Genomic DNA, 11949 nt, shown 5'->3' on the forward strand with positions numbered 1-11949 from the left:
CATTTAGACACAGATTCGGAAGAACAGACCCTCCCTTTTCCAGTGCCTTCGGAAAGATTGCCGCTCCGTAGAATGAGTCCTTTCTCCTCCACCCTTAATCTACAACCCAGCTTCCCCGGGAGATCCTACTTTGATTTCCGATCCTCACCCCACCAGCTGAGCTTGCATTCTTCTTTACAGTCTCTCAATGTACCCGGTGAGCTGAGCTGTCCCACCTTTCCTCTTCATCTCTGTGCCTTGATGGCATCTCTGAAACACTTGTTTTGTTCTTGCCATCCATGTGCGTGGTGAGGGGAAGGAACTGATGTCTGTGTCTGTGGCCTGCTTCCCCTGCAAGGAGCGTTTGGATGATGGGGCTTTGTGGCATTCTTGTTTGTGTGGTGGAAGGACCCACCATGGAGCTGTGGTCCGTGTGTAATGGCATCCGAAAGTGACGAGTGAAGTTGTTCTTTTTTGCACAAGCTGGCCCCACCATGGGTAACTTGCTCTGTCATCACATGCAGTGACATAGCACGGCACAGGCACTGGCTGGGTAGAGGCCATGGCAGTAGTTTAGAAGTCTGCACCCCTCTGTATCCGGGAAACCAGCTGTGTCTGGGAGACTGGATCAGTGCATCCAGCCTGAAGTGGTCTGATTAAACATAGACTTAAGAGATCTTTATTGATAAAACAAAATAAAAATGAAAACACACCAATAGCAGAATGTACCCGACAAAGCAGAAAGCAATTTCTGCACATGCCTGCACTCGCTGTTAGGACAGCCAGCGGGCTCTTGGCTCATTTTCCCAGCAAAGGGCAGGGACCACGACTAGCTGAATGAGAAACCCTCACTCCTGATGCCTAATGCCCCGAGATCCTGTAATCAAAAGGCCTGGCCTTGGAAGTTCCCCACGGCCTTGCTGCCTGTGGCAGGGCTCGGGGCTGATTTCAGGGAAGCTAGACTTACTTTGCAGTAAGCTCTGTCTGGCTAGTAAAACCTGAAAATCTCTAAGATGCCAACCTATTTGATCTCTTCAGGACTATATTATAATCATGGATACACATGACATACATTTCCCAAGGTTTCTTTTGGTTTTTATTTTATTCTTTTGGCTCATCCCACATTCTGGAATGAAGAATGCCACAGCATGACAGTGCAAAAAGGATGCAGGGACTTCAAGCTCTCTTGAAAATGACATTTGCCTTTGTGCTTTCACGTTTCTTACTGTTTCTCTGTGCACTACTGGCTTTGCCACCCGCTCTGTTATGGAACCCTCTTCCCTCGTGTCTAATGTACTGGAATATTGTTACAGTCTTTGTAATGCATATTGTCTCAAGAATAAAAATGAAATGTGGGTTTGGGGGCTATGTGACAGGTATATATAACAGCATTGTTTTAGTAGTATCGTTGAATTTTAAATGTATAATGGTGTTTTTAGTGTAAAAATATTTCAGAATATTTGTTTCAAAAAAAAAAAAAAGAAATACTTGCACAAGGTATGATTCATCTAAAAAATTTAAAAGCCCTATTCACATGCCATGACTCAAAGCTGGATATGAAATTCAGTTTTAAAACTCTGGGTGTTCCATGCTCACTGTGCTCTCACCCATGAATAGGAATTGAAGTCATAGTTGGTAGAAAGTAGACATAAAAATAGCCATGAGTTGGGAGAAAATGATTCTCTTGTATGTTGAATTCATCCCAGAGTAAAATAAGCTAACCAAAAGGAAGGTCATAGTCTTTAAAATTCTTTTGGCTATGCTAGGGATTTAAGTTTTGTCTTTAACTCAGTTCTCTTTTATAGTAAGTTGCTTTTTTAAAATTCTTCTAAAAATCCTTTTAAGTTAGCTTTTAAGTTAGTGTATTATCCTTCTGTTGTTTTGGAAATTAATGTATAAGGGCCTTACTAAATTGGAAAAAGAATTACATGATCTTTTTTCACTTGGTAGTGCTCATCAAAACCATGTTTTCTAACCCAGTTCCTGATATCACTGGAAATTGTTCACACACCCCTGAGCATTTTAAGACTAGACCACCTTCCTTCCCGCTCCCCACCAGCACAGTGTGTCACAGGGTGGGAGAGCCAAAGCTCAGGGAAGGGGATGGCTAAAAAAGTCCCACAAGTGATTCCAGTCATCTCTGAGACCCTCCTACTGGCCCTCCATCCCTCCCTCAGGTGAGAAGGATTAAATCAAAGGAGAAGTAATTTTTGTTTTAAAAACATTCAGTTCACATCATTAACCATTATCCAATGTATTAATTTATGGATTGGATTATGTTACACTCCATATGTTTCATTTATTTTGGCCCCAGCTCACAACAAAGTCCTTTGGCCATAACCTGTTAGAAAGGCATAGAATGGTGACACAGCAGTTTTCTCAAGATCCAGTGGTTTCTCTATTTCAGTTGGGCAAGTTTGTCTCATTTTTAAAACAATCAGCTTGGAAGATAATTAAAATTTAAGCTGCAGCATTTCAGATCCATTGGAGAAGGTTTATTAAAATATAAATAGATGTGCTTTTCATTTGGAAAGAGCAGAGATGCCGTTTAACCCAGCAACGAAAAGGCACATAAAAAGGGCTTTTTTTTTTTTTCCATGAATCAGGCCTCTGGTGACTATAGTCAGTTGGTGCTTTTTAAATATGGACAAGTAATTTTTATCTAACTGGTTGTTGTTTCATAGCTTTGATGTGTAGTATCTCTTTATAGGATGCAATTTTGAGACACAGTCTGCACCTTACTCTCAATTAGGCAAGTATACCTATTGTAATTGTTATCTTTTACCTCTGTGACTTCTGTGTCAATTTCCTTCACAAAATAAAAGGTGGCAGCTTACTTTCTGTCAATAAAATTGTCTGTCATTCTAACCCCATTATAACAGTTTCTCAAGTTCTTAAGAAGAAATGTTATACCTCAAAGCTTACCTTTCCCTCCAGGTTTCTTATACACCAATGCAAAGCACTCTTTATGAGCACTAAATGTAGGACAAGGTACAAACCAGTCCGGCTGATGTAGCATGTGTAACATTTTCAATGGAACCTTTTTTTTGGTATTAGTCTTTCAAAAGAGACGTGTTTTCTTATCAATATCAATTTTGCTTCCCATTTCTCTCCCCCCATGCCTTTCACTGGAATGACAACAGTTGACATTAAAAAGCTGTTGGCAGGTATGGAATACCCTTATTCTGTTACAAATAGCAAAGACTGAAGTGCATGTGAGGTGCCTCACAGGTTCAGTAAATCAGCAATTTCTTCTCTCCAGAGCGTCATCTGTAGGCAACATTTAGAACTTGGGGCCTAACAGGCCAGACGTGGTGGTACATGCCTGTAAGCCTAGCAACTAGGAGGTGGAGATGCCCTACCTCAACGAACAAGTCAGGCGTGGGGACTCATGACTAACCCAGCTGCTTGGAGGGTATAAGGAGGATCGAGTTCCAAGGATGGTGGGAGCAAAAGTTCAAGACCCTATCTAAAAACAAAGTAATGCAAAAAGGGCTAACAGTGTGGCTGAGTGGTAGACAGAACACTTGCCTAACAAACATAAGGCCCTACCACAAAGGGAAGGAAGGAAGGAACGAAGGAAGGAAGGAAGGAACGAAGGAAGGAAGGAAGGAAGGGATTTGGGGCATACCAATATGTACAAAGAATCTGCACCCAATGTCCAAACTACCTACTGCTCCAGCAACAAACGTAGGATGTTAGTCTTAGGAGTAACACACATTTTTGTTATGAAGCAAGCAACCTGTCATATACCCAAGTCACAATCACACATGAAACAGTCCATGTTGCTTGTAGCTTCATAGCTTGTGAGCAGGCACAAGGGAAATGTTCAGAAAAAGTAGACCTTAGCCTTCTGTAATGGAGGGGCTGCTTCTTGATTTCATCCAGTGTGTTTTATCCCTCCTCCATCCAGGACTCTAAATCTAGCTTCCCCGCCTCAGGGGTCACACAGGCATCTTAGCACAGCCCCTCTCCCTTTGTCTCTGGTGCACTGTTCTGCTAGTCACCAGGGGAAGGGACATGCACCTTCCAAACTCGATGCCACCTCACTCCCGGATCACCTGGTTGGGAGTGCAGTCTGAGCCAGGTAACCCCTGCTGAATCGGTCGTGTGTCCTCCATCTGTTTCTGGTGCAGAGAACCAGCTCCCAGGATGTGCCCCTGTCTGTGCACTTACGGCAACTCGGGCCCCAGAACCTCCTTCCTGCATGGCAGCATGAAAACGTGACCGCCCAGGAGTGCTGACCTTCCTGGGTCCGTCTTAATAACCCGCTTCCCTTTTGTTGTTCTCAGTGGCCTGGTTTGCTTTCGACCCTGGCTCGGCACACTCGGACATCATCTTCTCCAATGACAACCTCACAGTGACCTGCAGTAGCTACGATGACCGGGTGGTGCTGGGGAAGACTGGCTTCTCCAAGGGTGTCCACTACTGGGAGCTAACAATAGATCGCTATGACAACCACCCTGACCCTGCATTTGGTGTGGCCCGCATGGATGTGATGAAGGATGTGATGTTAGGAAAGGACGACAAAGCTTGGGCAATGTATGTGGACAATAACCGGAGCTGGTTCATGCACAGCAACTCGCACACCAACAGGTACCCTGCGGCCCCCAAACCAAGCCTTCTTCACGTTGGCTTCTGGTGACCAGGGAGAGAGCCCCAGTTCAAAGATCTGGGACACAGACAACACCAAAGAAGTCGGGCAGGTAGTCTTCACTCCGTAGCCCAGGACATCCATTACTCTTAACACAGTCCATCCTGCTGGTTTAGTTTTTGCATAATGATGGAAATGTAAGCACTCCCCTGGCCCTGCTTTGCTATATTCCACCCAGAGCTAGAAACTAGAATCCTCTAGAAATAGATCCACTAGGAAAGCAATCTGGGATTCTTGAACCCAGACCTACAACTTACCAGAAAAGTGCTTTTGAAAAGCTAAGGTACTTCATTTGTCCAAACCTCAGCTTGCAAATCCTTCAAATTACTTTAATAATATTTTTCCATGCAGGAGTGTTCTGAAGATATGCAAAAATGCCTTGCAGTGGAGGCCCTGAAAATAGAAGCCATTGTTCTCCTTAGGATTATTATCAATACTGCTGCTGAAAATAGAACCCGTTTGTTAAAGTAAACCTTACAGAAACCAATGTGGAGAGTTTTATACTTGAACTCTTATTGTTGTATGAAGTCAGAATACCAAGTTGGCAGAAGAAAGAGAATGCAGTAATTTCTTTAAGATTTTTCCTCAAGGAAATACAATTATAATTGAGCACATACTATAATTTTTTCCCTGGATTTCCCTTTCCATTTGTTTGTGCTCTCTTCAAATGAATTTATCTCAAGTTTCCTAGGCCAACAAGTATCTTTCATGGACACTGGCCTGCCTTATTCAAAAACATTCCCCAAAATACATTCTCATTTAGTACCTCTGAAAAAATATCCAGTTGTGTTCAGTGAGATCAAAGGAAAAGCAAGCTAGGCAGTGGTAGGATAACTGGACTCCACTGTTTCAGCCTTTCCTGTACACTCATCACTGACCCCCATCTCCCTCTAGCCAGCAGATTCCTAGGGCCTCCTGTGCCCTTGAATAGTTTCTATATGTCTCCATGCAGGTGTGTATTAGTCACTGTCACTTGACCTGAGCACACACCATTTCAACTTGATATCAAATCCTACTGGATACAGATAAGCAGCTATCTTAAGTGATCAGCATTTAAGGAACGCTCACAGTAGATTCCTGGTACCATCACCCATGTACTATGCTTCGTGTCTTTGTTTTGGAGCGCAGGGGTGAATAAGAACACAGCCATCACACTATGCAGAGAAACTCATTCTCAAAGCTGAACACATCGCTTGCATGCAAACTGCATGTCACGTGTGCTGTCATTGCTAAGCCTGTGAACAAGATGTGACTCGTAAGCCTGTCTTCTAAGGACTGTGCAGTCTGTATTCTGCATGCCGGAGGAAGTGAGTGATGCTTGCGAGTGCCTGTGCTATGCTGAGATGAGGACAAACTTCAGTCCTGCCAGATCTCAAAAAGGGAGGGAAGATATATCCCTCATCCCCATTTAATGGCATTTTGTGAAGACATCAATTGAAGCATAAAAGACAATTCTTTGTAAAATGACATTTGTATGCGGGTTTTCTAAAATCCCTACATTTCCTGTAATATAATTATCTCACTTTACAGGGAAGAAGAATCTCCTTCTATATTGTCATTTTACAGAGAGTCTCTGGCTTCTTAATTTAAATTCAACATGACAAAAATTACCATCTTTCTGAGATGAGTTTTACTATTTAATGGGAAACAGAAGGCCGCAAAGCCAATTTCTCATGCAATGTTTTAGGTTTAACCAAAGTGCTTCTTTCTCTTGACTTTCAAATGAAGTCATTTTTTATTTAATGGGGTTTAATTTACATCATTTGTACAAAGTGTGTAATATAGCTAGTCAGAGGTCTGATAGCCAAAAGGCTATTTTTCCCCATCTTTATGTTGGTTTCCTACAGCTGCAGTTCAGTGGTAGAGACCCCATATGAACCAGTTCACTCTCAGCAACACAAGCACCCTGTGCGATTCTCACTGGGGTGAGCATCTCTCCCAGGGGAGTGGGAATTGGTGGGGGAACAAAAAAAATCGTACTCATATTTTATATAAAAAACAGATATATATATATGCAGCACATAAACAGTTGTATAGTATATCTGTGGCATCAAAATTTTATGTGAAAAAAGGTACTTAGAAAAAAAATTAAACATGAGGCAAACGTTCTGAACAGGTTGCAAAACACTGGATTAACCATCCAAAAAAGGGGGAGATCAGAATGAGAACAAGGGTATGATACCCCATTTTTTTCTTTTCCTACAGAACCGAGGGAGGGATCACAAAAGGGGCCACCATTGGGGTCCTGCTTGACTTAAACAGAAAGACCCTGACATTTTTTATTAACGATGGACAGCAAGGCCCCATAGCATTTGAGAACATGGAGGGCCTGTTCTTCCCTGCCGTCAGCCTGAACCGGAATGTGCAGGTAAGCATGGGCCCCTCGTGTAAGAACTTCCACTGACTGCTGCTCCAAAGTCTGCTTTTGGGCACTTCAACCCCCCAGAGGGAAGCTGACAGTGTGGAGGCCCAGAGCAAGGCATGCAGGAGAAGAGAGAAAGGGATTGTTGTGAACAACTAGTAAAGAATCCACCACAGAACAAGCCTCTTCCCTGTTCTTGCACACCATCTAGTTAACAGTCCTTGGGAAACCATCCTGTTCTTTCATGGTTTGCTGTAGTTTCATCTCTTAAGTAGAAATGAACGCCTTTAACTGGCATGACTCACAGTGCCTGAGAAGGGAAGCTATAGGACTGAAGTGTTAGCATCCTCATCAGAAAATTTGGCGAGCCCCTTCTCCGCACTCCTGTTAGCTTGCTGGGTGCAGCAGCAATAGGAAACACAGCCCCTGCCTACAGGTCAGTTATGATTTAAAGTAGACACAAAACAACACATTCCTCTCACTCACTCATTCGTTCATTAAACACTAGTGCCTTTTACATGCCAGGCACTATTAAAAGAATTTGGTATACGTCAATAGGGAAAAAAAGCAGTTATAAATCTTGCCCTCCTAGAGCTTACACTGTAGTTACAGGAGACAGACGACAATGCACAATAAGCAGAATGACATTCTTTATAAGGCATCTTACAAGGTGATAGGTGCTACAGTTTAGAAAAGGCCAAAAGAAGGGTAAGGGGATCAAGAGTGCTGGGTGGGGAGGGCAAAGGGTAGCCTTAACTAGGGTGGTCAGTGTGGATTAACACTACTGCAGTCCCGGTGAACTATGCCAGAAAGGAGGTGAAGGAGTGAGCTGTGTGGAGCTTTTCAGGCAGGGGAATCAACCCATGCAGAGATTCTGAGGTATGGAGGAGTCTCACATGGACAGGGCAGAGACAACAGGCTGGTGGGCTGGGGCAGGGGGGCAGCAAGGAGGAGGATTAGAGCCATGCGGTGCCGGAGGGGAGCCCTGCCAGTCAGTCAGGACTTGTGGATTCACTGTCCAAAAGAGCTGGGCCTTGCAGTAGGACTTGAGAATCAAAATGCTATCGGTGTCTTTTGCCCTATCTAGAACAATGGTCTTGAAACTTATCTTTAAATGTTCTTTGTTGTCTGTCAGTTATATGCAGGAAAATTGCTCTACATTGGAACAAAGAAAACCGTGGCCCTAGAACTGAATCTCAGAAAAATATCACTGAAAGTTTTCCACATTTTTGGCCATTTCCCTTCCAAAGAATATGATAATAGGCATACTTTGGAGTTTTCCCCACGTTCTGAGTATTTTTATATAAAGACTGTTAGGGTGGGGAAGACAGAGTCGAGGGAGGAGAGAATGACAGTACTACAAGAAGTGGTCTAGTCTTGTCCATTGAGGTCTGAGGTTGAACAGAAACTGGTGAAGTAACATAAGTACCGATTGGTAATGAGTCATCCACGCAATCTCACAAAACAAGGCTACCCCAGCTATAGTAACTAGTGGGCAAGTAAGAAGGGAGGGTTGTCTCTGCTAATCTTCTCTCTCTGCCCATGGACTTGACATGGTGACTATGGTGTAGCCCACCACTTTTACTACCTGCAAGTCAGTGCCTGTGCCTTTGGTAATAAGGAATACAACCTCCCAGAATCCTTTAAAAGAGGCAGGTGGCTAAGAACTGAATCATCAGGTGTCATCAGGATTTGGGAATCCACCACAGTGATGGTGGCCCTTACCACGGCTAGAATTCTTCTAGAATCTTCTTCAATGTCAGCCACAATAGACATTCAAAAAATTTGAACAGGGCCCTTTTTTAATTAGGAGCACACCACTGGGCACTTTGCCTGGGGCAGGGGATACCCATGGTGTCTTGCAGAACTCACAGTCTTGTCTCCCAGGTCACACTTCACACTGGGCTCCCAGTCCCCGACTTCTACTCCAGCAGAGCATCGATAGCCTAAGGAGGAGCTGTGGAGGCACCGGCTACCTGAGAGAGCCCCAGCAAGGAGTCCAGCCAGCCGCAGTGGGAAGCAGAGCTGGCAGCAGAGGAAAAAGGAGGCGACAACAGCTGGTCCTCTACAATCTTCGCCCCCACAACTCTGACCCTTTCCCTCCAGCCTCTCCACGCTGCTATGCCTGACTCCCCTTCCACACCCAGCAATTCTAACCAACCAAGGACCTAGGCAGCCTACCATGTCACTCTGTGTCCACTCCCAGATCTTGCTTTTATTTAACTTAATTTTTGACATAGGTAAGTTCATTTTGTTTCTTTTTCTGACCATGTTACTGAACTGGCACTGCCAAGAGAAAATTCTCTTGATCAAGTTTTTCTTAAGCTTTGAGTCAAATAGTGATTAAAGTGGGAGATAGAGAAGAATGAACTAAATTTGGAGCCTGTGGTTTACTTTCTAGAATGTTCTTGCCCTGACACCTCTTAGCTGCCCGAGATGGGCAGAGTGCATCTGGCATTGAGAAGTTTTACTACCTATTGAAGCACTGAATTGTCAGCTATATAGGTTAACAGCAGGGTGTGATCATTAGGCCAGCCCAATAAGTAGGCTGTGTGGAATTGGAAAGTCTCGAGACAGAGGCAGACCAGAGGACATAATGACTTTATTCATTTAGTTGTAAAGTTTTTAATTAAGAACTGTGGACCAAGCACTGTTCAAGACACTGTAGAAACATGAAACTGACGGACACAGTCTCTGCCCTCCTGGGGTGTATATTCTAGTAGGAAAACAAAGGAAAAATTAAACAATTACAGATTAGTATAAGTAGCAGAAAGGAAATAGACAAGGGTCAAAGAAGGTCATTGGCAAGGTCTTTCAGGTTTCCTAGAGTGATGCTGAACCCCACACTAGGGCCATAGTAATCCTAACTCAACACCTCTCCAGCTGCACTGTTTTAATTAAGGTCCTGGCCACCACTCATCACAGAGCCCTTCTTTGGCAGAAATAATGTCAGCATTCTTACTCATTAATGCTGCATTCATACTAAGCCTTAAAAAAAAAATGAATGGCTAAAAAAAATAAGTGAGCTAAGGGCAGAGGACCCAGTCTTAGTCACAGGGATCCCAGGTGGGGTTCCACGACATTCACACTCTCAGGAAGGACACACGTGCTGTCTCCACGCCTGCAATCTGTGCCTGTTACAACGAAAACCCATCCACTCTGCTGCCATTCTCAGCCTGACTTTCTAGAGGAGTTCAAATAAAATTTGGGAAAGTGTGAGATATGTCACTACTAGGACTGAAGGCAGAATAATAATGCTGATTACTTCTAGAGAGAGTGGCACTTACCCTTCAGATCTGTAGTTTGACATGAAGTTTTAGAAAATGTAGGACCTGAAAGAAAGAAGTTCTGATTCACTGGCTAAATATTTTCTAGTGAACCAAGAAATGTGAAAAAATAAATAAATAAATAATGAGAAGAGAAGAGATAGAATGGAAAAGCTAACAGTGTTTTGGCAAAGAAGTAATCTATGTAAATAGCCAATTATTCACTTATGTGCTTCCTCTCCTTAGATTTTTCTGTCCATTATGATGTTTTTCTAGTTAGAACCTAATTTATTGAACGGGTGCTATCCTGTCTGTCTCAGTTTCCATGGCTATAGAAACTCTGTTGCAGGGCAACACTAGTTTGATATTTGATTTATGCTCCAATGAGCCTCGATGGCTGGGCCGCTGTAGACTCATAGTTATCTCATCCTTTATTAAACTCATCCTGCCAATTAGATTTCTAGTGACTTGTAACACTTAGTTTACACTGAATTGCAATTATAGATGCATACAGCAACTGTACTAGAAAAAATTGTCATCTCCAGTGTGCCAATAAATGATTTTTATGAGAGAGCAAAATGTCTCCATAGAATTTCTTAGTTTTTACGTATTTTGGTGAAAATTCACCTTTCTCAGAGCAATATTTCTTCAGCGCAGTGTAGTTGGGAAGTCCCCAGAGCTCTTGAAAGCAGATGGCCTTCGAACCATTTATTCAAAAGTGTGGTAGTAGGGCTAGGAGTGGCCCAAGTGGTAGGGCACCTGCCTAGCAAGTAAGAAGCCCTGAGTTCAAACCCCACTACTGCCAAAAAAAAGGCACTGTCTCTCAGTTTTATTTATTCCTCAAAAAAATGTGAAATGTCCACAGTTTAGATACTTTGGGGCCTGCCTCCAAGAACTTTACCAAGTCTGCTTACAAAAAAGCCACAAACTTGTTCTGCAAAATATCACATGTCACTGGCTTCTGTAACATTTCTTTGAATGGCTACAACTGTTTTTAATTGCAATATTAGTAATACAACTGTTTTTAATTGCAATATTATCTGAGCTCCCTTACACTGTTATCAATCTTTTTTTTATTAAAAGAAAAACATTGCTTAAAAATACATGAGCTGATTCACATTTCCTTTATAGCTAAGGATGCTGAACACTTATTCAGCCATAAAGAATATGTCACTTGCAGGAAAATGGATGGAACTGAAGATCATCATGATAAGTGAAATAAGTCAGATGCAGAGACACAAATACCACATTTTTCTCTCATATGTGGAATCTAGATCTAAAGAAAAAAAGAACATGAACACAAAAGGGGGACTCCTTGGGAGGGGGGTAACATCAGGAGGTGGGAGGGATAGAAGACGGGGAGTGGGAGAAATATGACTGAAGTATATTGTTTATACGTCTGAAAAGATTATAAAGAAACCCATACAAAAATATTATGTACATATGTATGAAAATAGAAAAGTAAGACCTGTTGAAACTATTCCAGGAATGGGGGGAGGGGAGATAAAGGAGAATGATGGAGGGGGTGAATTCAAATACATTGTAAGAACTTTGGTAAATGTCACAATGTATCCCCAGTACAACAATAATAATTTTAAAAAGTAAATGAAAAGAAAAAAGAAGAACTCCATAGAAAAGTTTATAAGGAAGTGAGAAGGTCCCTGAGGTAGGGGATAAAAAGAGAGGTA

General features: G+C 42.7%; 1 protein-coding gene across 8 annotated transcripts in view; it reads left to right on the forward strand.

Annotated features, from left to right (window-relative positions):
* Trim9 (tripartite motif containing 9) overlaps positions 1 to 11364 on the forward strand; it is a 104387-nt gene extending 93023 nt beyond the window's left edge. The window contains exons 8-13 of one of the 8 annotated variants that reach the window (XM_074067990.1): positions 8 to 196; positions 2690 to 2731; positions 3123 to 3146; positions 4272 to 4575; positions 6839 to 7001; positions 8861 to 11364. In XM_074067990.1, coding sequence (XP_073924091.1) covers positions 8 to 196; positions 2690 to 2731; positions 3123 to 3146; positions 4272 to 4575; positions 6839 to 7001; positions 8861 to 9124 — 986 coding nt within the window. In that variant the 3' untranslated portion in view covers positions 9125 to 11364. The remainder of the gene's footprint in view (positions 1 to 7; positions 197 to 2689; positions 2732 to 3122; positions 3147 to 4271; positions 4576 to 6838; positions 7002 to 8860) is intronic. The other 7 variants (XM_074067991.1, XM_074067992.1, XM_074067993.1 and 4 more) reach the window with 7 other exon arrangements.
* Positions 11365 to 11949: the final 585 nt, after the last annotated feature.

Source organism: Castor canadensis, chromosome 3, assembly GCF_047511655.1.
Source record: "Castor canadensis chromosome 3, mCasCan1.hap1v2, whole genome shotgun sequence".
In the NCBI taxonomy this organism is placed as follows: domain Eukaryota; kingdom Metazoa; phylum Chordata; class Mammalia; order Rodentia; family Castoridae; genus Castor; species Castor canadensis.